The 25,689-nt window shown below is 47.1% G+C and overlaps 1 protein-coding gene across 5 annotated transcripts in view; it reads right to left on the reverse strand.

The window, feature by feature from the left end:
* IQSEC1 (IQ motif and Sec7 domain ArfGEF 1) overlaps positions 1 to 25,689 on the reverse strand; it is a 376,147-nt gene that overhangs the window by 240,217 nt on the left and 110,241 nt on the right. For all 5 annotated transcript variants that reach the window (XM_072720184.1, XM_072720185.1, XM_072720192.1 and 2 more), the window contains exon 2: positions 12,236 to 12,265. In XM_072720184.1, coding sequence (XP_072576285.1) covers positions 12,236 to 12,265 — 30 coding nt within the window. The remainder of the gene's footprint in view (positions 1 to 12,235; positions 12,266 to 25,689) is intronic.

Raw genomic sequence — 25,689 nt, forward strand, 5'->3', positions numbered from 1 at the left:
GTCCCCAGGATCACGACCTGAGCCAAAGGCAGACGCTCAATCACTGAGCCACCCAGGTGTCCCTCTCATATCCCTTTTAATCTTCTCTTCCACCACTGACCACTCCTTACCCTGAGTTCATGTTTTATGAGAGATTATCCACCTGAAAAACTGCATTAAGCAGTTCATAATTCAGGAACCACCTGAAAATCCACCAGTGGGTGTCAAATTGCTGGTGGGACTCTATTACTGTCTCTGAGGCTCCCAGAGCCCACTGTCCATGTGCAGCCAGAGGTGTCACCCGGTGCCCTGATCAAGGGTCACCCACTCTTTAGAACATGAAGGCTCTCCCTGAGAAACCACTTGGGCTAATGAGACAGCCAGCAGCCCCGCAGCCAAGGCCCTGAGCTCACAGGTGGAGAAAGTCTCCCTGGTGGAGAATTTTGTTCTCAGAGTGTACCCCTTTCCAGGCCCCGAGCTAGGGGACTTTTAAGTTTGGGGATATAGAGCAAAATGCACCAGTGGGGGTAATCCTGGAAATAAGGGGTGCTGGTTCAATCCTCCATCCCTGCCTGCCTCCCTCACCTCTGTCCTGTCTGCATAGCTTCCTTCTATCTGTAAGCCCTGCTCCCATTTCCTGTGGGTGGGATCCCTCCTGGATGGGGAAAGTGGAAAAAGCTAGGCTCCTACATTCAGGAAACTCAGCTGGCCATTTCAGTGACCCCTAAGCCACTTTGGGGGCCCACTCCCAAACCACTTCCAATCCCCCCACACAGGCTAGTTCACGGGGCTTTATTACCCTGTTGTGAACTCTTGGTCATAATTCACACAGGCCACAGGACCAAATGTTCCCTTGGCCCTCCTGAAAACGGGCAATGTTTGTATAGAAAGGTAACAGACCAGTCTCTGCATTTCTGCCCTGTAATACTCTTGCACTTCTTACATCACTCCCATCTCAGCCTCTGGCCCATCTCCTGTACCATGTTGCCAGGCTTCCCCTGGAGCTCAGCAACTTTCCTTCCATTTAAAATGCTAGGATGGTGGCTCAATGGCTCCACAGTCTTTCATTTGGTCCCTGCCTGGCCATGGGGGAGAAAAGTGGCTTGATTTTATTTCTATATTGGTTCTTAGGTCTAAAACAAAGACGCCTTAGAATAACATCGAAGAACCTTCCCACTGTACCCTGTTGGCCCTGGCTGTGGCCAGACAGATGTGCTGGGGTCATTTCATCAGGCTGCCAGGTGCTCGGGTGGCTGTGATGGTGGAGGTGGTGGTAGTGGTGGTGGAGGGTCTCTCCGAGGATGCACTCTGGGGCCAGTTTTCCCTCTGGGTCCTCACTACTGCTGCTGGTGCTGGGGGTGGAGGAGGTACCAGGGCTCTGCTGGGAGGCTGGGCTGGGGGTGGTGATCCTGGACTCCAGGCTGGGTGGGACCCTGCCGGGCATTTTATCCTTCTGCTCTGTCTCGTGGTCCCTGTCAGGCTGCTGTGTTTCTTCATTGAAAAACCAGGCAGGTATACAGTGGCTCATCGGCAGTATTTTTACTGACTCTGAGACCTGCTGAACCTGCAAACTTTTTGTTTTCATCTTGTGTATTTGAAGGGTGTGTCCATGTACGCTGTAAATGTGAGATATTTTCTTTTCTACAGGTGGTATTGTTAAAATTGCTTTGAAAAAGTGCTCTAATTAGTCAGTTTAAAGGCAAGCGCTTGTGAGCATTGGGCATTCTAAAACACAGAAAGATAGAAACTAACCCAAATTGTTTCCCAGGTTCATGTGACTGTGGAAAATATTTGGTTTTAAAGCTAATTTAAGGTTGTTTGTTTAATTGAAATGGATAAGCCTTTAGAATTGCCAACATTAAGCATAAAAGTTTTATTCCGCCTGCGTTTACTGAAAGTCAAGCAAGTTCATATTATCTCCGTTGCAAAATTCATCAGAAAAGAAAAAAACTTTAGAGCTTTGTCTAACGCCTATGAAACTGCATGGACAATCTAAGAATAAATATACAGATGTAAATAATTTTAATAAATGTCAAGACTCCTGGGAAAAAATAAGGGAAACAACTTAATATGCAAGGAAAGTGAGACTGGTTATTTAAAGAGGGAAAACCCAGCACAGACTGAATGAATATAAAAAAGAAAGTTGTAGAATGTTTGTGAGAAGGGAATCTCTAGAAAAGAATTTTATGCATGGTCGGGACTGAAATTATGGAGATTGGCATGTAGAAAGAGTTTATTAGGAAGGAATCATCACCAGGGAACGTGAAGGAAGAGCAAGAGAACAAGATTGAGCTGAAGTTGTGTGGTGATACAACACCAACAGAAGCTGTAGGTGACTCTCTGAGGAGTTCCAGAAGTTGGGCTGCCCTAGTACCATCATAAGTTAGGTTCACTGGGATCTTCAGAATGACCTTTGGATGTGACCACCTGGGAAGAGGCCATGCCCTTGGCAAGGCAGCTGTCTGCAGTCCAGGCCATCCCTGATGGTATCTGAGAGTTGAGGACTGTTGGCAGCATTCCTATAGCTGGGAGACCTTCGCTCCTGCTGGAGATGCTGGTCAGCACATCCCAATGCCCATCACAAGAAATAAGACCTATGGGGTGCCCTGGATGCCCTTGTCAAAATCACTATATATCAATGTGGGAGATGACACCGAGGAAAGAGGAGGGACTGAATAAATTTTTAAAAATGCATCTTGCAATGAATAAGTTTTAATTTAAGTACGCTGGTATAAGATTGGAATTTGGGGTTTCTCTCTCTGTTAAAATGACGGAGCCTTCTTAGATTATTGGTCTAAATTATGAACAAAGGTTTTTCTTTATCTTTAATCTGTCTAGAAAAACAGACTTTCTATGTCTTGTCTTTGTTAGGTCTTTGATTACTTATGAAAGTTGACTGCTCAATGTTAAGAGAGCTACGGTTTGTTAACAACTCTGTAACCCCCTGCATTTACCTTGAGAATCTCTTCTTGCCCCCTTGGCTGAGTCAGGAATCATGTTTTGTAATGATCTGTAATCCTATTTAGGCATGTGCTTTAAAAATCTTCCGATATTTAGCAAACTTCCAAAAATTCAACTTCTAAATGAAGTCTTTCTAATTAGGCTTGTTCATTTGGTACATCTAAGTACATGGGAAGCATTGTCAAACAAGTGACAATAAACCTTCTTAGGCTAGATTGTTCGGGCGAATGTTGTAACTGTTTTTATGAAATTTTACAAAATTCCTAAGGTTTTGATATGTCCTGGTATAATGTCATCGCTTGTTATACTAATTATTGAAGTACTGTGTGTCACAGAATTTCCTTGTCAGCTGCATTATATTGACAAATACAGGTCTCTGATCTCTTTAAGATCCTAAAGTCAAACTGAGTAAGAATTTCCAAAACTAATGGAGAAGCTGCATTCAAACAGACTCTTGTTTGAAATACTGCTGGTTCTTTAATGTTTGCCCTTCTGGATTCAAGTCTACCTATGACTAACAGAAATTTGGTAAAAAAATTTCTTTGTTAAACAGATATGAAACATTTCTCTCTATCTGATACCACCAGAAATCAGAAATCCTCAGTGAATATCTTATACTTTCATGGCAATGTATTTGTTTGCATAAGGTCAATGAGAATCTATTCTCCCTGTAAGAGGACACAAATGGGAACAGTGATCATATTCCCAAGGCTTTGACTGGAATGTCATAGTTGATGAAGATATGCACAGACTCAGAGATGGCCAGACAGCATTAAGGAACTAAGGTTGATTCTATGGAGCCAATGAAGCCTCTTGGAAAAATCACCTGCTACCTTGCTTACAAAGTTTCGAGGAGCTTTATCAAGTGAATAAGAAAAGTCACTTCCTGGCAGGTGCGGGAACCTCAAGATATTTTGGGGATTTTGGGAGGGGAGGAAGTCACCCAAATCTGCAGGTATTGCAGGCAAAGCCTGATGGCAAGTATCTGGCTTGGCTATTTAACCTCAAAAGGCTGTTAAGATTTCAATCTGATGTTCCTTATGAAAAGTTCGGCGCCTGGCTGGCTCAGTGGGTAGAGCATGTGACTCTTGATCTCAGGGCCATGAGTTTGAGCCCCATATTGGGCGTAGAGCTTACTTAAATAAATACATTTTAAAAGTAAGTGTTAAAAAAAAAAAAGTTCCAGCAAAGCAGATTTAAAAAAAAAAAACCCAAATATATATGACCAATCACCATTGTTGCTACGCCTATGTAAATAGGCCAAGTTTGTTAAAATTGGACTTATTTTACAAATGAATTAGTCTTAATTTGGCTATCTTTGGTGGAAATGAGGGTGCTTTTAGAGAGAGAAATTGTTTCAGTAACACATTTTGTAAATGTCGGATTCTAGTTCTGACGAATTGCCTTTGAGTGTTTGCTGGTTGCCTATAAAACCAGACTGGGTCCTGAATTCTGGTTTTCCTGAATATCAGACTATGACTCTCCAAACTACAGTTTCCAGTTTCCTCCCACTGTCTGACTTGAATCATTGAAAACTAAGACTGACCTTTTTCCTGAAACCCTACAAACTGAGGCTAACAACCCAAGGTAAGCTTCAGAGGAAAGCTGCCACAATGGCACATGTGGAGAGCATCTTCATGCCTGTGCTCTAAGGGCCACTCAGAAACATCACCAGAGACACACGGATAACTGAATAAGCTTACTGCAGCCATCCCGAATGGACGATCTGCCATCAGAAAACCCAGACTTTGACATGTTCATGGATGAGAACAGTTTCACAGATCAAAGCTAACAAAGACCTGGATGTAGGGGTGGCCCATCAGCTATTGTTCACTGCTAAGGATGCCATAAATTGGCTGACTGCCCAAGGGAACCCCACTGGCAGCCCATACAAAGACTCCCAAACCCTTTGATGGCTTTAGTACCAAACACAGATTTAACTAAATATCAACCCCTAATGTTCCTTGGAGGACCATAGAGGAGCTAAGGAATGGAGATTTGGACACTAAGCTGGCACTAATACTGGCTGGATATATAATGAATCCTTATCCCAGAACATCTTATGTAAGAAATAATTAGCCATATTCACCAAAGCACACATTATGGGAAAGATGCTATTCTTCCATGGATCCAGAAGTATATTATGGGTTCCAATCTTCAGAGAACTGTTCAAATATGTGCCACTTGTGCTAGAAACAATCCTAAGATGGCCCCCCACTAGTTCTAAAAGGTATACAGCTTAGAGGCACCACACCTGGAGAAGATCGGCAGGCGGCCTTGACCAGGATGGCAAAAACAACAGGTAATTCTTGGGATTTGCTAATATTTGCAGACACCTTTCCAAGTTGTGTTGAAACTTTGCCATGCTGTTCAGAGAAGGCCTCAGAGGTCGTCAAAACACCTGTAAGCAAAATCACTCCTAGGTTTGGACCGCTGCTAATAATTCAGAGTGACAAGGGGGTGAAAAATCTCATGAATGGTGTCCAATGCCTTGGGCATTCAATGGAAATCCCATGCTTCCTGGAGACCCCAATTGACCAGAAAAAGAGAAAAAGTGAACTTTGGCAAAGATATGCCAAGAAACCAACTTAACTGGGGAAAAAGCCTTGCCATCTGCCCTGCTTTGGGTAAGAGTAGCTGCTAGAAGTGAGCCTGGGTTAAAGCTCCCATGAGATGTTATATAAAGACTTTCGATGTTCTTTTCATCACTTAGGAATTCCTGGAGGGGCTCACATCAGGGAATTTGGATACTATCGGGTACACGTGATACATAAGTTTGCTTCCAGTCAGTTGACATACCTCCCACATGTGCCTTTACACTGACATCAAAATGTGTCACTAATGACCTGAAGAGCAGGTGCCCAGAGGACCAGCTCCAACCTCATTGGATAGCATCCTTTGAGGTGCTGCTAGCCAACCTCAGAAAACCCCAGGGAAGTCAGCTGTCAATTCATCACATCCGAATTATGAGAATGCCAGGTTCCCTGCGCCATAGGAGGGTGAACATCGAAATGGACCCCGCTCAGACCAGTGAGCTTCTGATGGATCTGAAATTACCACTTAGGGGAGCTGGTCCAAAGAAATCAGCTCATGAGTGCAACACGCTACTTGGTCACAACAACCCTCCCCTAAGGCCCTAGATAGAACAGAGTACGAGGACTATTGACCCAAGTCCCGGTAATGCAGAGGGTTGGCTTACAATTTAGAGCTAAAGAATAGTCCAGACAAGTTCAGAAAGCTTCCATTCCTCTACCCCAGTCTTCACCCCACTGCAGCGGGAAGAAACCAGAGTGGTCATCGTCCCAGTACACTCAGGACGAGAACCGATCAAAGGGAAAGCAGGGACTGAAACGGGTAACCAAAGGGTTAATGGCATGAAAAGGCACAACTGCAACCTTTGAACTAGACCTTTCTCCTTTGCCCCTAAGTATCCTTGATGCTCCTCTTCTGCTGGGCTGGGAGGCGGGCGGGTGTTGACACTTGCACTCCCATCTCCCCGTTTGGCTGCCTTTGGAATACATAAACCCTCTCCTTGCTGCATACTTGATGTCTCAGTGATGGTCTTTTCTGCGCATCAGGCAGATGAACTTGGTTTCGCTCATACATACAGTAGGTACTCAATAAAGACCACTGAATGAGTGTCAACTCTGAGGTTTGGAGAGTTCAGTTCTGGTCAGTGTCTGGACACAGAGGATAGGGACAGGGAGATAAAAGGATTTATTTAATTCAGAAGCATCTGACCCCAGTGCCTCTACTCCTATCCACGGTGCTAAGACATTCCTACTCCCCTCCCGAGGCCACTGGCTCAGCCCTTCGCACAGCCTGTGGACCGGGCTGCAGGAGAAGACCCCAGCTTATCTCCCTGATGTGGAGCCAGCTCCCATTCCATCCTGGAGATGACAACTCTATCCTGTTTACTCAGCCCCGCAAACATCCCAGCTTCGTCTGCCACCTCTGGCAATTTTCATACCTCCTTGCACACACAATAAATTGCATGTTCTCATTTTGGGTTTGGGGTGGTGGGGGTGGAGGGGATGGCCCAGATCATTACAGAGGCTGTCTTGCCCTGGCACAGAGTGATGGGAGATGTGCACAGAAAAACGGATTAATTTTGACTAATTGCTTTCACTTATATGTCTTTGTTCCAATTAAGACAACATTTGTAACCAAGCCTGCCTTCTCCAGAAGTGGCTCCCATGCTCCCCAGACAAGCAGCCCTCAGGTTTCACCAGCCACTTGGGGTCTTGAGAATCTTGCTGGTTGAAACCTTTGGAAAATACCAGTCAATGTTTCAGGATTCCTCCTGGGGAGGCGATCTAGGGGATCTGCTGTGTTCGGTGTTTCTGAGGATCCATCAGCTCACACTTGGGAGGCAGGCACAGCCTGACACGGGATACTGGCCTGCTGAGAGGGAGGCTGTGTGTTCAGGCCGCTTCTTAGACTCACACAGGAAGTGGTTACAATTCAGAGTCCCAGACCCCACTCTGAATATTCCTAGTCAGACTGGAGAAGGGCAGGGCCTGGAAATCTGTATGTTCCACACTCACCACAGGCCATTCTGACCTGGAAAGGCTCTGCATTTGAGGTCTTGGGTCTGCATTCAAAAGCCGTATTATCTAGGGATCGGGAGCTGATCGGTATTTCTTTGCTTCAGTTTCCCAGAGCTGAAAAAGTGGGGCTCACCTTCTCTTGAAGGGGTGGGGTTGTTTGCACAGTTGAGGTGAGGCCCTGACCCACAGTGAACACTCATTAAATGGTACCTATTCCTAATAGCGAACATGCCTGGGTTCATTTCAAAGGGGTGATGAGAAAAAAAAAAGATAATGCTTTTGTGCTGCACAAAGTCCTTGCTCCTCAAATACAGTATCAGCACCCCCCTCTGAGCCCTCCATGCAGCTATTCATTCTTTCAAACGCCAAACTCTGCAAAGCTCTTCTTTTCCACCTATCCCCCAACCAATAAATCATTAGAAGGTTCAAAGGTCTGTAGCCTCCCTCGGAAGGGATTGGAAAACAGACGCACGCTCCCTGGGAACAAGGGAGCAAAGTCCTACGTTTGCAAAATGGGCAAAACTGAGTCATTTCATTCGTGGAAAATGAATACACATCTGATCTTGCAAATGTTTTGCCTCAGGGAAAAGTAGCGCGAACGAATGCATTCACAAACAGGCTTCTCCTGGCAGACCCATTCCCTGCTGCTCCGGGAGGCTCCTACAGCCCACCAGAAAGGCAGGTGGTGGCTCATGTCTTTGGAGGGTAAAGAAAAAACCTCGCCATGCAGGGACCCCAGGGTAGGGGGTGGGGGAAGGAGGGTCTCTCAGGGTTCATTTTCTTAACATTCAGCAAAGATCATCAGATCAGCTCCTGGTGTCCATCCAGACCCAAGCCAGGATAATGAAATGCAGACACTGCCTCTCTGAGTCAAACATAGCCCCCTCTGCCCACGATTTTTGGTGTTTATTGTGGAAAAGGCAACGAAGCAAGGGGAGCAGAGGGGTTCTCCACTGAGCAGGGTAGATGGTCCAATTTTTTTTTTCCTTCCAGTTTATGGCCTGAAAATATTTATGAGTTCTGAAGCCAATTAAGCAAACATTAATTAGTGCCAGTGCTGTGGACAAGGCATTGTGCCCAGGGTTCCCAGTGAGTCCATGATGGCCTGTTGGTGCCTGCCCTGTGCTCTGTGCTGGGAGACAATGAGGGGGGTGGGGGCCTCATCCAGGTTCCTTACTCTGCCTGTGTGTGGGGTGGGTTAAGTGCTCAAGTCCCTAGGACACAAATTAAAGAGAACACAGGTATCAGAAATGAGCACAAAAAGCCAAGGAGTGCAAGCAGGGAGAAGGGCACTTTGGCCACGACCCCTTCAAAGCTTCAGGGAGGCATCAGAGTGAGGGTTCTGAGAAAGGCCCAGGTCTGCCAAATGGAGGGGACAGAGGAAACAGTACTCATCCCACAGATGAGCTGAAGGCAGGCAGGGAATCCATGGATGCATTTAGAATCAGTGAGTAGCTCATTGGGCGGCTGCAGGTCCATGGGAGACAGGAACAGGAAACTGGGCTGCATAGGTGGGAGGTGCTGGGCCCAGGGACCTCAGTAAGAGCCACAGCTATGGTGATGGGCAACAGGGCTCCCCAGAGGGTGAAGCAGGGTGGGGGGAGTGATGGGGGGTGCATAGGAGGCAGTCACTGTGATCAGATTTGAGTTTTAGAATACTCCCTTTGGAGGCACCTGGGTGGCTCAGTGGTTGAACATCTGCCTTTAGCTCAGGTTGTGACCCCGGGGTCCTGGAATCAAGTCCTGCATTTGGCTCCCCACTGGGAGCCTGTTTCTCCCTCTGCCTGTCTCTGCCTCTCTCTGTGTGTCTCTCATGAATAAATAAATAAAATCTAAAAAAAGAAAAAAAAAGAACACTCCCCCTTGGTGGGCCCATGAGAGAGAACACTCAGCAGAAGACCAGGGGCCCCTTAGGAGGGGACATCAGGGTCACTTTTCCCTGGGAAACAAATTTTGCAGCTGTCTGTGGGGAGTGCTGAAACATGGAGAGTGGGTCAGATCTGAACTGTCCATGGGTTTGCTTCCTGTCCTGTGCCCCTGTGTCCACCCTGTGCTAGTGAGCTGAGCAGAGGGTGTGACATATGTCAGAGACCTGACCCCTGTGGTGACAGCTCCCCGGGGACAAAACACATGCCTGGCCTGGGACAGAAATGCCATCAAGGCCTGACAACAGCATCTCAAAGTCCTCGCAGTGGCTTCTACCACGAGTCCTAAAGGTCTCTGGGCCTGTTCCCAAGAGTTTACACAGCAGAGTAGAAGTCTCTACGGGGTTGGGTTCTTGAGCCTTAGAGAAACTTAGATGCAGCTTCCTCTGCTTGGACTCCTATCAGTTCTCCTCCTTGCCCGGCTCCTCATCTCCAAGTGTCCTGCTGAGAACCATTTGGCTCGAGCTGTGAACATATGTTTCAATTTGCATACAGTCCCTCCTCCCATTCCCAAGCCATTCCTTATTCTCACCACGTAGGTCCTTGCACATGCTGTTCCTCCCCACTGAAATGTCTTTCCCACCCTTCCCCAGAGCAGAGAATCATATTCCTACTTCAGGGCTCTGTTCCAATAACTGCCCTGCAAAATCAGGTTCCTTTTTTTTTTTTTTTTTTTTTTAAAGATTTTATTTACTTACTCATGAGAGACACACAGAGAGAGACAGAGACATAGGCAGAGGGAGATGCAGGTTCCCTGTGGGGAGCCCGATGCAGAACTTGATCCCAGGACCCCGGGATCACACCCTGAGTCAAAGGCAGATGTTCAACCACTGAGCCACCCAGATGCCCCCCAAATCAGGTTCCTGACAGCCCACCACACAGCCCTGAGGGGGCGGGAGGGGGTGGACAGGGCACTTCAGCTCTCTTTAGGGCCAAACGCCCACTGCACACACGTCTCCCAGCACCCATTCAATCAGGAACTTGGCTGAACGTATAGTGAAAGCCCACTGGTCTCAGGATATCTCGTGAAGTGTCATTAACACCTTCTGGGTGAGTGTATCAAACAGAGGGGGGAGCTCAGATCCCAGAGCAGCGAGAGGCAATGAAGAGTGGTGCTGAGGGGCTTCTCCTTCCTATTCTCCACGAGTCCCCTTCCAATGTCAGTGCATACCCCGGTGATGGGATGCTCACTACCTCTCGGCAACCCAACCTCTCCTCAGACGGCTCTTTATTTTTAACAAATGTTCTGGATAGGTAATACATTTGTGTGGTTCCAAGCTCAAGCAACAGCACAGCACACGCTTTGAGGAGGCTCACAGCCATCCTGTCCCTGCCTGCCCTGCTCCCTACCTGCCAAGGGACCATTCTGAGTACTGCTTGCATCTCCTGCCTTCGTTTACTTATGCAAACGTTATAAGCAAGAAACCATGTTCTTATATCTGACTTTTCTTACCCAAAATGTAAGAAAAGTCCTGCCCCTTGCTTTGCTCACAAAAGCAGCATACCTGGGGCCTCTTCCCCATCAGCCCACTGAGGGCACCCTCCCTTGGCTGGCACAGCTGCACATATTCAGAGTGGGCTATCGTTCCAGAATGCCCAGCTGCCCCTTCCCAGCATCTCCTGGTCTTGGCCATCCTCTGTCTCTCAGTGCAGCCCTCACCCCATTGGCAGCCCTTGTATGACACTATTCAGCATCCCCCCACCCTGAGTGTGCCTCTGCTTCCTGCTGGGACCCTGCCCCAGTGAGGGTCTTTAGGCCCAGCCCTCCCACTGCCCTCTGCCTCCCTGGCTTAGGACCACCATCCATGCCTCCTGGGTTAAGCCAAAGCCAAGTGATGGGTACAGAATGGGGGCTCCCCATGCTGCTTCTGGGAGCCTCCCGGGGATGCAGCCACCATCATCCATCTGCATTTCTCTCTCCCTGGGCTGCCTATAGAACCCCACCCAAGCCTGAAACTCCCAGCTCCATCCAGGCCCAGGATGAGCATCTTGTCTCCCCAGCCTGGTCACAGTGTGTTTCAAACCATCCAGAAATCTGAAATCCTATCTGCTGCCAATGGGCCTGGCCATCCTTGTGGCTCTTAAAGGCCTTCTGGCTTCTTCCCCCTTCTTCCACACTCATCACCAGCCCATTGTCTCTTATCCCTCATGGTCTTCTTGATCCCCCAACTCAGGCTTTGAGAACTGCCTGGCCCCAGCCCTTGGGGCTGAGAGGCTAGCACCCTGGGGTTCTGGTTCCTACTAAGCCCTCTCCTTGATCCAGTCAGTCAGTATCCCCAGCTGTGACCTCACTCCATGCCAACCCCTGACCCTCCACTAGTAGGGGTGGGGAGAGGCAGGGTCTCAATTGCAAGCAGCATCTGCTCCATGCACCATGGAGACACACTGCCTTGGTCAAAGCTGGTAGGAGCCTGCACCTCCACCAAACATCCCAAAGACTTGCCCCATCTGGCTCAGTCTAGTCTCAGGTGCTGTCTGAGCAGAGAAGCTTCTGGTCTTAGATATGTCACAGTCTAGGTAAATCGGATACTACCACAGCCCTGAAGGGGACAGAACAACCACCAAGCCGGGTGACCCCCATGAAGGTCACTCTAGAATCAGGAAAGCCTGCACAGTAAAGCAACACTCTTGCTTGAGGACAACGAGCCAGCAGACAGAGCATGGCCAAGGTCCTGGGGTGGCAGGCCAGGGCCAGGGGCGGCAAGGGAGAAGGGCTCTGACCTGGTGAGACCTCCTCAGAGAGAAATCGAAGCACATGGTTTCATTGAAGCCCCCGCTCCCAGGACCAGAGGCACAAGGGGAGGCTGATGACACACATACCTGACACTCCGGGAGCTTTCTCCTTCAGACCTGCAAAGAGAGAGAACACACTTTTAGCATGCAATGCAAGTACAGCCCACTCTGGGAGATCCGCAGGAGGATGCTAGATGTGGGGACCCGTGAGGTCCCCAGCTACCCTGGGATCCCTTCTCTAGCCTCATGCCCAGCCCCCAGGGGGTCACACTGCTGGGCTTTTGACCTGGAACTCGGCCCTGAAAGCCACCTCCTCCTGGAAGCTTTAGGCTCATTTTCCAACCCTGGAGGGCAGCCTGTGGTTCCAGAACTCTGGGCCCTGGTCCCCGAGGGGCAGTGGTGGGAGGAATAAGTGAGTGCGGATGGTGTAGTGGCCTCACTGCATCCTCTACTTGGTATTTCCAGCATATATCCCCACTACCAGCTCTATTTTCAAGTACCCAGAAATCAATTACACCACTTTACAAAGGAGACAAGCCTGAATGTCAAGGAACTGGACAATTAGATCGTATCGTGCACACTTGAACTTTCACAGAGGCTGAAATACACCATACACGGCATCCACTGACAGCGGTGACTTCGCGCTCTGTAAACCGAAGGAAAGGGACTTGGGGATTAAAATGCTCCCGGCTAAGGGCTTAAAACCACCGCTAGGCTCCCAGGGTCTGAAGGAGCAAAGGGCTAAGAGCAAGCATTCGGGAATCTAATCCCTGGACGTCCCAAATTGGATTTTACTGCCAGTGAGCTACAGAAATAAAAACACACTTTAACCCAAAATCATCTTTTTTTTTTTTTTTTCAAATTGCCTTTTTCAGTAATTTTACAGACTAGAGACATGGCCCCATCAGCACAGAAGCCCAGTGGCTTCTCCCACGGGGCCAGCCTTGCTGATCTTAGAAGAACACCCCATGCCCTTTCCCTATGTCTGTTGTGTCTGTTACAGATTTTATGTAACCACGTTGTCTTTCAAGCTAACTGATGACCTGGTGCAGAGAAGTTTCTCCAGGATGCCATAAAGGATCTTAAACACCAGCAGTTGTCGGCTGTCTGGAAGGTTCCAGCTGTCTCCAGCTCTAACTGCTGTCTCTAGAGATGTCTCCAGCTCTAACCCCGGGCCACTGCCCGGCTCAGCCAGTGCAGAAGCAGAAATAAGGCCAATGATGAGGATGATGATGAGAGACATCCCTTACTCAGTCCTTACAAGGTGCCAAGCCCAGGGCTGGGACCTGACCCATGCTACTGATTTCACAGCAACCTGGCAGGCCCAGCATGGTCCTCCCTGTGTGGGAGATGGACTGAGGCCCCCCAGGGGCTGTGTAAATACACAGGCAAACCAGACCCCATCTGTCCTGTTGGAGGTCAGGATGGAGGTTCCTTGGACGAGTGACCGAAGCACCTGGGGGCTTGCAGGTGCTGTTCATGCACCTGCTTGCAGCTGTTTGCCTCCTGATCCAGGCCCTGGTTACCCAGGTGCAAAATTACCAAAATGTTTTTTTCTCATATATACTTGGCCTTTGTCCACAGTTCCTGGCTCAGAGCACCCCAAACTCTTAGAATCTTCTTTCTCTTTTTCTCTTCCTTTCTTTCTTAAAAAGATTTATTTATTTGAGAGAGAGGGGAAAGAGACTCACTCAGATTGCCTGCTGAGCATGGAGCCTGCTGTGGGGCTTGAGCCCATGACCCTGAGATCATAACCTGAGCTGAAATCAAAAGTCAGATGCTCAACCAACTGAGCCTCCCAGGCACCCCCAAACCGTTGGAATTTCCCAAGCAATGACAGCAATGGGAACATCTTTTGTTCTAATATTTGGTCTCTTGTCCTCAGTGCCTGAAATCATTCAAGAGCCATTTACAGTGAAATGAGTGTCTTGTTTCTACCATAACTAGGTTCAGGTGAATGAAGAGACTTTGAAAAGCAGGTAAGGATGGGGGCTGGTTGCCAGGGGAAACAACCTGGAATAAAGGGTTGGAACTTTCAGCTCCTCCCCTTGACCTTCAGGGAGGGAAGAAAAGGCTGGAGGCTGAATCAATCACCAACAGCCCATGATTTAATCAATCAGGTCTATGTAATGAAGCCTCCATAAAAACTCTATGAAGGAAGTTCATAGAGCTTCCAGTTCGTGAACACAGAGATTCAGGGAGAGTGGCACTCCCAGAGGGTATGGAAGCTCTGTGCCCCTTGCCCTGTGCATCGCTCCTACTTGGCTGTTCCTGAGTTATATCCTTTCAGAATAAGCCAGTATTTTAATGAGTAAACTGGTTTCCTGAGTTCTGTGAGCCACTCCAACAAATTAATTGAACCCAAGGGGAAGTCACAGGAACCTCTGATTTATAGCCAGTTGGTCAGGAGCACAGGTAACAAGCTAAGCTTGCGACTGGTGTCTGAAGTGTGTTGGTGGGGGGAGGTGGGCAGCCTTGTAGGACTGAGCACTTGACCTGTGGGATCTGAGGCTATCTCCAGGTAGAGAGCGTCAGAATTGAGTTCAATTGTAGGACACACGGCTGGTGTTGGAGAATGGCTCAGTGGTGTGGGAACTCACCCCCTCTGCACACATGTTGGAATTGGGTACCAAAAACTCTACTGGGGGCCCAGGTGTGAACACCCACCTTGCCACACACTTAGGACATGAGCACTTTCAGTATTATGTGCTGTTTTATTAAAAAGTTGGAAAAATATAATATGAAATGGAGAAGGTAGGGGAATAGATAAGATTAGCAGTGAGCTGATAATTGTTGACTTTGGGTATATGGGGTGTGGGGGGATCTTACACTGTTTTGCCTACTTTTGTTCATGTTTGAAGTTTTCCATAATTTGAAGAAATAAAACAGAAGAGTAAGTGAATTGGGTGACTGTGGTCCCAGACTCCTGCTAGGTGGCAGGTGGTGACTGGGGCCAGTGATAAACTGTGGCTTCTCTGAGGTGGGTTCGGAGAGGCCAGGTCAACTACCACCTCTCACATCCATGCTACAGAAATGGATTCAAATCAAGTCTGTTGTCATGATCTTGGCACCCTTCTCTGGGTGAGAGACACATCAGAGAATCTGATCCAAAGCCCTGGACTTCACTCTAGGAACACACACACACACACACACACTCACACAAACACACACACTCACACACACAGCTCCAGTCATGAAGCCCCAGTGTGCTGGCCACCAACGCACCAGCTCCAGACGGTGGCATTTGGGACAACTGGCTGGAACTCTCACAGCTTTGATGTGCCCTAGCCCTGTATCCTCACTATTTGGGGTTGTGCTGCCTTGAGGAAAGAGCGGACCAGCATGTGCTCCAAGGGCAAGAGGATATGTGGCCTAGGAAGTGATGCCAAACCCAAGTGGTGGCAGCATTTATACAGCACACGGCTGAGAGAAGATAGGTCTGTGTGCTCATCAGGGGTGGGGAGGTGAGGGGAGTAGGTGTGCAGAAATGGGCAGATGTTGGTCAGAGGGTATAAGTTTGCAGATTTTGTAGGATGAGCAAGTCTGGAGATCTAATGTACATCATGGTGACTACAGTTAATAACGCTGTGTGGTGTACTAGAAATTTGCCAAGAATAGATTTCAGGTGCTAGCACCATAAAAAACAAAGACGATTATGTGAGGAGAGAAACACGTTAATTAGCTTGCCTGTAGTAATTGTTTTACTATATATATGTACAATGAAACACATGGTTCACCTTAAATATATACCATTTTTATTAAAAAAACAAAAAGACAAGGTCTGTGATGTGAGTGGCCAGTGGCTGTACCTGGATTCTGTGACTTCCTGATGGCAGAAGTAGCACCCTGCCATCTTCAGCCCTAACCTTTGAAGGACTGGCAAAGGCTTTCTTGCTCTTAGAAACCAACTGCCATGCTTAGAGGAAGCCCATGCTGCCACACAGAAGAGGAGGAGGAGAGGAAGGAAAAGGAGGGGGGAGGGGAAGGAGGGGGAGGAGGAGAAGAAGGAGGAAGAGGAAGAGAGGAAGGAGGAGGAGGGGGAGGAGGAGGAGGAGGGGGCTCCCAGCCACCAGCCCCAGCAGAGCCCCCAGCTGTCAGCCACAGTAGCAAAGCCTCATCTGATATACACCCAGCCCAGAGGAGCTGCACCCCCAAGTCCTGCCCAAACTATGAACTCCTGAGGAAAGAAATGAAGTTCGCTGTTGCAGATCATTAAGTTTGGGGAGGGTTTGTGGAAACTCAAATGCTGCTTTACCTCTTGCACCAGGAATGTTCTAGTCCTTCAAATCTCCCTCACCCCTGCTATGGATTGAATCTTTATGTCCCCCACATTCATATGTTATAGCTGCAGCCCTCCAACCCCCCACGCCCCCACCCCCCACTGAGTGTGGCTGTGCTCGGAGAGGGGCCTGTGAGGAGAGGTGGGAAGTGGTGGGGCCCTGATCTGACCAGAAGAGGAAGAGATACCCAAGCTCACTCGCTCTCCACCCCATGATGGCACCATGAGAAGGTGGCCTGCTGCAAGCCAGGAAGAGAGGCCTCAGCAGAAACCAGCCCTGCCAGACGTCGGCCTGGGCCTGCTGGCCTCCAGAACTGTGAGAAAATCAACGTCCATCATGCAAGCTTTCCAGTCTGAGGCACATGGTGCCATGGCAGCTGGAGCTTCACCCTCTCTGGCCTCAGGGCCTTTGCACACACTCTTCCTCCTGCCTACACCCCCCTGACCATTGGTCACTTTCCGCCACTGTGTCCCTTACTCAGGGGCATCTCTGGCCACCTTCTGCAAACTCGGCTAGGCTTCCCTCCTGTTCGGGCCTTTCAGGCAGCTTGCCCCTCCCCCAGAGCAGGTGCCAGTCTGCAGCTTAGATTTCTTTGGATAATGGTTCAAAGTAATACTACTCCCCACTTCCCCAGCTCATCACAGCCCACAGCCTGGCACATGTAAGTGCTCCATTATGGAAAAGATGGTGTTACCCAGGAAGGGAAGAGCATGCCCTGACCCACTGCCAGGTACAAACACCAGTGAAACACACGACAGAGCCCTTGGGTGGGGTGCTCCCAGAGCTGGACTGGGCCTGTGTGTCACAGCAGGAAAATGGATGAATGTGGCCCATCCACACAAAAAAAGGGATACCAAGCAGCCAGGGGAACACACCAGCGCCAGCTGTCCCCAGCAGCAGAGTGAGTGGCCTAGGCGGCCAAAGAAGGCATATGTCACAATGCACCTGACTAAAGCAAAACAGGCAAAACTCAGCATCTCACCATGAAGCCAAGCAGGGACACAACTGTCACAAAAGTCAAGGCAACAGTCACACCCCAGAGAGGAGTTGCTGTCAGACGAACATTAAATGGTTTCCAGGCTGCTGGACTTGGGTAGTGAATACAGGTGCCTACGCCCTACTGAACCTTTTTTTTTTTTTTTTTTAAGATTTTATTTATTCTTGAGAGACACACAGAGAGAGGCAGAGACACAGGCAGAGGGAGAAGCAGGCTCCCTGCAGGGAACCTGATGTGGGACTGATCCCAGGATCTTGGGATCATGCCCTGGGCTGAAGGCAGACTCTCAACCACTGAGCCACCAAGTAGCCCCCTAATGAATCTTTAAACTGTACACACACGTACATATGTATGAGTATACACATTCTATATGTCCTCTGTGCGTATACGTCACCATTTTAAAATGGAAAACATGAACAACTGTTCAACAGAGTGATCTATTATTTTAAAAGTGGGGACAGAGTCCTTACTTTGTTCCACAAACCTCCAAACCTGTTGTCACAGGTGGGCTCCCCTGGTAGCCCAATCTCCCTTCGGCACTTGCTGGTAACAAATAAAATGAAAAGCACATATTTCCCAGCCAATATGTTCCAAATGCTTGAATGTAAACCCCTTGTTCTAGAAGGACTGTGGACTCCCTGCCCAGCAATTCTAAGTGGACATTAGTACATTGCAACACAGACCACTGCTCCCTTTGCTGGCAGGTGAGGGAAGACCAGAATAGCCAACAGAAATGTGTGATGCTTCCCTGACCAGGGAATGCAACAAGGTGCAGATGAGCCCTCTGCTAGCTGGAAGACTCTCCAGATTCGTCCTCAGGGAGCCTGAAGCACAAAGCAAGCCACAGAAGAGTGAGCGCAGGCTATCCCTGGGAGCAGCAGGAGAGGCGCTTGTTTTGTTTTGGCCGCCTTCTGCAAACTCGGCTAGGCTTCCCTAGCCTAGTTTTTCATTTTATCAGAGCCATGATAGAGAAGAAAGCAAGCAGTGTGTGTGTGTGTGTGTGTGTGTGTGTGTGCGCGCGCGCAAGTACGTGCACATGTGCATGGGTATGAGTACATGTGCACATGCGTGTGTGTGCAGGTGCACGTGTGTGCATGTGCATCTGTGTGTGTGTCTCACTCTTAATCTCCATCTCGACCTCTCACCTTGGGGGAAGCCAGCTGCCCGGTCCTGTGAGCAGCTGTGGAGAGACCCACTTGGTGAGGACCTGATGCGTCTGCCACCAGCCGCACGAGTGAGCTTACGGGTACATTTCCCAGCCCCTCGCCTGTGCAGCCCCAGCCAATGCCTGGCTGGCAATCTCAGAGCCCCTGAGTCAGAACCACCCAGCTGCGCTGCTCCTGGGCTCCTGACCCACATATGCCAAGACAAGAAATGGTTGCCTCTGTAAGCTGCTAAGTGTTGGGGGTCATTTGTTACACATAATAAAGACCCTCCTCCCTCACATCACCTGGCTGGGTAGCCTTCACTCAGTTCCATTTGAATCGAGCCTCTTTACTGTGTCTGTCTTCCTCAATAAGGGGAAGCTCCATGAGGACCAAGGACTTGCTAGGTTCACTGCAGAGTCTCCAGTGCTAAGATGATATAGAAGCTCCTGGGTAAATGGCTGAGTTGCAGGGACACAGGAGCCCATCGTTCTGGAATGTCCTTTGTCCGAGAAGACAGGACGTACCAGGGAGTGAGAACAGATCCTGAGCCAGACCTTCCCGGTCCTGGCCCCAGCACCGCCCCTTACAGTTGTCAAGTGACCTCAGAATGTCACTCAAACTCTGAGTCTCAGTTTCTTCATCTATGGATTGGGGATGATAACAGCCCCCAAGAATGCTGTAAGGAGACAAGGCGCATGCATGACACAAAGTGGTTGACTAATAAGCTGCTTTTCTCACCACGTGACTGAAGGTGAAATTTGAGAATGCACACTCCCTGCCACTAGGCTGCTGGGCAGTTGCTTGTGGGCAGAACTGATGTGCAGGAGGGAAAGATGATTATCTAGTAGATGATGCATCCTCATGTCCCAGAGCCTAGCACAGGGCCTGGTACCCACCAGGCTGCGGGAGGTGGCGGGATGTTTGTTGTGTGAACCTGTGATGGAGCTGGCTGCAAACTCACACACTAACAGCAGCACACAGCAATTATCTCTTAAACCAAGGATGGCACATTTAGAACCCCAGGTTCCTATTTGAACCTCATGGCACATCATCATGGTCTTAGGGCAGGAGTAATAAATGATATAGGGAGAAGGGGCAGAGAGGGGCTGGGGAGAACTCTGGGGAGGATGATGCCTGTCTGTGCATGCATGGTCATGGCGTCAGTGTGGGTGAGGTAGCAGGTGGCTGGGAGCATACTGGAGCCCTCTGGTTCCCTGCCAAAGAGGGTGAGAACCAGGAACAGGATGACTTTCCAGATTGGCATGAACAGATGCAAGGTCACAGATGCAGCCTCACACCTGTTAAACCAAAACCGGCAGCCAGCAGGAGGCTCTACATTTGCGCATGCTTAGGCCACAATGCCTTAGTTTGCCTGGAGATAAGGATTCTGGTGCATGGAGTTTATTTGGGAGGTGAAGGCAAGGGGTAGGGAAGTGAGAAAAGGAAGAGAAAGCAGCTAGTCATGGCTGTTATCAAGCCACTCACCATGTAGGAGCCCACCACTGTGGGAGCCCACCATTGTGGACAATAGTAACCCGGTCCACCAGGAACCCCTGGGGGCCAATGCAAGGCCCTCCCAGCCAAGAGGCAAAGCAGCCGGGGTACTGGCTGAAGTCTCCCAGGGCTGCTAAGTCTCCACACTTCAGCCTGCTGCACAAGTGGCCAAGGGATCTCTAGCAGCAAGGCAAGGCCCCAGGCAGTGAGGTGCTTGCAGTGAGAAGTCAGGCCAGTGTGTGCTGAGGAGGCTATGGCTAGGACCTCTAGTGACCAGTGCTCTCTGGACTAAGAGAAAGCCTTCTGCTGTCCTTATGACAACACAATTGCATGATTGAGCCTTCATGTGGGTTTCAGAAGGTCAAGGGCATGACCATTTTTGTGGCTTTTGTTTTGATTCTCAGTGGAACTTGAAGACTGATTCATTAAACATGCATACCAATCCCCTCCTTCCATTCCTTGCTGTACATTAGTTAGTCTCTGGAAAAGCTGAAATCGACATTTCCCACACACCCTTGCAGCTAGGGTTCTGCAGGTGGTCTCAGCTGCTCTGGACAGATGCCTGCCCAAGGGTGGAAGGTGGAAGTGAGCTATAGGAGTAGTGGATACGGGATGCCTGGTTGGCAGGGAATGGAAAGGTCTGGTTCTCCCACAGCAGCAGCAAGCTCTAGTGTCTGGGCCTGAGCATCACAGGCAGTGGTGTTTCCATGGCAACAGTCTCAGGCAGGGTTAGGTGATTACCCAGACTATGTTGTCCCTGGTCATGGTACATTAGCACCATGGTGCTTATTCCCCTGGTAGTCCTGGAATCTCCATCTCAGGAATAAATCCCACTCTGCTCAAACTAGAAAGAGTGGATTCTGTTGTCTGCAACTAATCACTGTGACTGGTCCAAATTCAAATTCTGAAATCACCTCTATTGTTTTTTCTCACATGAAGGAAATATAGTAAAGCATAAGAAAAAGAAAAAATCAGCTGTAATTCCACCACCTGGAGGTAATGGCTATAATATTTTTGCATGTTTATCTCAAGGCTTTGTTCTCTATCCTTTTATATAGTCAAAGTCAGCCTGTAGTTTTGGGATGCTGTATTTTCATTTTCATTTGTCCTGAAATATCTTCTAATTTCCCTTTTAGTTTCTTCTTTGATCCAATGGTTATTCAAGAATATGTTGTTTAACTTACATGTATTTGTGAATTTTCCCTTTTTCCTCTGTCACTGATTTCTAGTTTCATTCCATTGGCGATCAGAAAAGATACCTGGGATGATTTTCATTTTGTTAAATTTGTTAAGACTTGTTTTGTGACTTATCATGTGATTTATCCTGGAGAATTTTCTGTATATGCTTGAGGAGAAGGTGTGTTCTTCTGCTGTTGGGTGTCCTATATATGTCTGTTAGGTACATATGGTTTATAGTGTTGTTCAAATCTGTGATTTCCTTATTGATCTTCTGTTTGGATTTTCTGTCCATTACTGAAAGTTGAGTATTGAAGTCTCCCAAGATTATTGTATGCCTATCTATTTCTCCCTTCAGATCTGTCAATGTTTGCTTTATATGTTTAGGAACTCTGATGTTGGGTGCATATATAATTGTTACATCTTTCTCTTGAACTAATTCTGTTATTATTATATAATGACCTTCTCTATCTCTTATAGCAGTTCTTCACTTTGTCTATTTTATCTCATAAAGTATAGACCCCCCTGCTCTCTTCTGATTACCATTGAGTATCTCTTTCCTAGCCCTTCACTTTCAGCCCCTGTGTGTCCTTAAAGCTAAAGTGAGTCTCTTGTACACAACATATAGTTGGAACCTATATTTTTTATCTAGTCAGTCTTTCTATGCCTTTTGACTGGAGAGTTTAATCCACTTAAACTTACACTTAATAACTGATAGGTAAGGACTTACTTTTGGCATTTTGTTAATCATTTTCTGTTTTTGTAGTTCTTTTGCTCCTCTCTTACTCTTTTGCTATCTACCTTAGAGATTTGAGGATTTGTTTGTATTAATACTTCGGTTCCTTTCTCTTTTTTCTTTTGTGTATCTTCTTTAAGTATTTCTTTGTGGCTACCATGAGGCTTACATAAAACATCTTATAGTTATAACACTCCATTTAAGTTGATGACAACTTAATTTCAATCACATACAAAAACTCGACACTTTTATCCCGCTCAACATTTTATATTATTGAAGTCACAATTTGTATATTTTATATTGTGCACCCATTAACAAACTTCTGTAGTTATAGTTATCCTTAATACTCTTTTCTTTTAACTTTTATACTTGGGTTAAAAGTGATTTATGTACAGTCATTACAGTATCGTATTGTTCTTTGTCTATTTATTCACCTGTACCAGTAAGATCTATATTTTCATATATTTTGTGTTGCTGCTTAGTGTCCTTTCATTTCAAGTTGACAAACTCCCCTTAATGCTTTTTATAAGACAGGTCTAGTGCTAACAAATTCCCTCAATTTTTGTTTGTTTGGGACCTCTCCTCCATTTTTAAAGGATAGTTTTGCCAGGTACAGTATTCTTGGTTGGTGGATTTTTTCTTTCAGCATTTTTAATATATTATTCCACTCTCTGCTAGCCATCAAGTTTCCTGCTAAAAATTTTGTTGAAAATCTTAATGGAGTTCTCTTATTTATAACAAGTTGCTTTTCTCTTGCTGTTTTCAAAATTTTCTCTTTGACTTTTGACAATTTTAATATGCTTCAGTATAGACCTTCTTAGATTCAACCTACTTTGTATCTTTTGGACTTCATGAATCTGGATATCCATTACTCTCAATAGATTTGGGCAGTTTTCAGCTGTTATTTGTTTAAATAAGCTTTCTGCCCCCTTCACTTTCTCTTCTCCTTCTGGAACTCCCATTATGTTAAATTGGTTTTTTTGGCGGTTTCCCATAAGTCCCATAGGCTTTGTTAACTCTTTTTTGTTTATCTTTCATTTGCTTCTCTAAGTAGACAATTTCAAATATCCTGTCTTCAAGTTCAATGATTCTTTATTCTGCTTGATCAAGTCTACTACTAAGGCTCTCTGCTGAATTTTTCAGTTCAGGCATTGTATGGGCTCCAGAATTTGTGTTTGGGCTCTTTTTTGTTTCTCTTTGTTGAACTCATTTTGATATTGATTGTTTCTCTGCTTTTTTAGTTGTCTGTATTCTCTCATAGTGCAATGAGCTTCTTTAAGATCATGATTTCTAAGGCAACCTATGGATCTCCATTTCCTTTTAAAAAAATATTTTATTTATTTCTTTGAGAGAGGGAGGGAGGAAGGGAGGGAGGGAGGGAGGGAGGGAGGGAGAGAGAGAGAAAGAGAGAGCGTGTGCACATCAGGAGGGAGGAATGGCAGAAGGAAAAGCAGACTCCCTGCTGAGCAGGGAGCCTGATTTAATCCCAGGATCCTGAGATTATGACCTGAGCTGAAGGCTTAACCAACTGAGCCACTCAGTTGCCCCTAGATTTCCTTTCTTTGGAGTCAGTTACAGTTACTGGAACCTTGTTTTCTTCCTTTGTTGATGTCATGTTTCCCTGATTATTTGTGATCCTTATAGCCTGTGTTGGTGTCCGCAAATTTGAAGAAGTAGTCGTTCCTTCCAGGGTTTCTGGCCTGGCTCTGAGAGGAAAAGACCTTCACTAGTCAGCCTGTCTAGAGATTCTAGAGATCTCTCAACTCTTTTCTATGGATATGTCCACTCCAATCCATCGCAGGGAAGTAATCTTAGGATTTTGTGTCTTTTCTCAATTGCACAGAGCCATGCCAGGTACAGAGTTACCTGTTCCTTTTCCCTAGGGCAGTGCCCTGATATGCAAATTATATTTCCTTCCCTCCCTTCTGAAAGTTATGTCTTAGGATTTTATGCCTTTCCCTACCCTACACAGCCATGTTGAGTGCCAAGAGTCATCCACCCCCTTTCCATAGAGTAGTGCATCAATATGCCAGGACAAAGGGTACAAGTTCCACTTCCTCCCTCCTCAGGGAGCAGTCTTGGAGTTGTGCACCTTCTCTCAATCCTGTAGAGTAAAGTTGGTTGCTGAGATCCTCCCTGGCTGTTGAGATCTGCATGCCACTTGTGGGAGTATGTGGAGCACTATCTGTGAGGGACTGTGGTTTGGGGATATATACATAACTAATTGCCATGAGCCTCTACCCTGTTCCTTGTTCTTAGCTGCTCTCAGATGATTCAACCATACCAATTTCCTCAATGTTGTGGTGTGTCAAGATAAGCAGGGCTTTTGGATATTGCCCTCAAAGGCCATGAAGCTGGACCCTCATTTATTATTTTTTCCTGTGGGAGAAGTCATGGGCTGGGGGAATCTCTCCTGGCTCTGAGTTTTGTTGGTCTTAGGGAGGGGTGGTACAAGCAAAGACATTTTTTTCCCTTTTCAATATGGTTGATCTTGGATTTTGTGGTCCACTAGGGTCCCAGTGTCTTCAACTGAACTCCAGAGCTCTCACAAAGCCATTTTTGTCTGCAGATGATCACCAAATCAGTGTTTCTATTGTGGAGATAAGGGCCAGGACCTACTATTCTGCTGTCTTACTGATATCACTTCGCTTCTCTATATACTGTCATAACACTATGCTCTAAGAACAAAAGACACACTCCATCCCCAGCCTATGAGGCCAGAAGAGTTTGGGGCTGCTCCCTCCTCCAGCTTCCTCAGCATCCAGCTTCCTCCTGGCTTACCCCACTCCAGCTGCACATCTTCCATTATATCCCTCAGACAGCCAAGCTCCCCAGCTCCAGCACCCTGGTGATTCCTATTCCTTCTTCCTGGAAGATCTTTTCCAACATGTTTATTTTGCTGGCTCCCTCTCATCTTTTAGATTTCACTTTAAATCTCAGCTCCTGGGGCAAGCTTTCCCTGATGGCCCTATTTAAATAGCCCTCCAAACCCACCCAGGACTCTCTACCACATTATCCCATTCTTCCTTCAGTGTACTCATCACAGTCTGAAATTCTTTCATTTGTCCATTTACTTATCATCTGTTTTCCCCAGTAGAATGTTGGTTCCAAGAGGCCAGGCACTGTCTGTCTGGTTTATCACTATATTCCTTGAAAATTTCTTTTAAAGCAATATTTCAAATGGTAACATAATGGTCAATATTTAATGTGTCATACTTGACTTTGCCCTTTCCTATTTGTGAATATGTAGTAGTTTCTGAGTATAAATAATACCACAGTATTATTTATAGTGTATAGTATTTTTTATATGCACTATATTATACTGCATAGTATTTTTTTTGTCTCTGCCTCTTGTGATTTTGTTAACAACAGTCTCAGAAGTAGAAATACTGGCTCCCTCAAACAGCATGAAAATTTTTAGGGTTCCTTCATACACATGACCACACTGTCTTCCAGGAAGTCTGAAATAAAGACCTCACATAGGTCCTACCACCCCTGCATGTGAGGGCTAAGAGATACAAGATGAGTCTAATATAGGCCAGCAGTGCACGTGAATCAACTGGGGATCGGGTCAAAATTCAGATTCCCATGTAAGAGGTCTGGAGTGGGGCTCAAGATGTTACATTTCTAATAGACACTCAGGAGAATTTCTTGAGAGGCTCTCATCCTTATGCCTTCCTGCCTGCTTTTTCCTACCAGTGTCTGGGTTC

The sequence above is a fragment of the Vulpes vulpes genome, chromosome 9 (genome assembly GCF_048418805.1).
Source record: "Vulpes vulpes isolate BD-2025 chromosome 9, VulVul3, whole genome shotgun sequence".
Classification (NCBI taxonomy): domain Eukaryota; kingdom Metazoa; phylum Chordata; class Mammalia; order Carnivora; family Canidae; genus Vulpes; species Vulpes vulpes.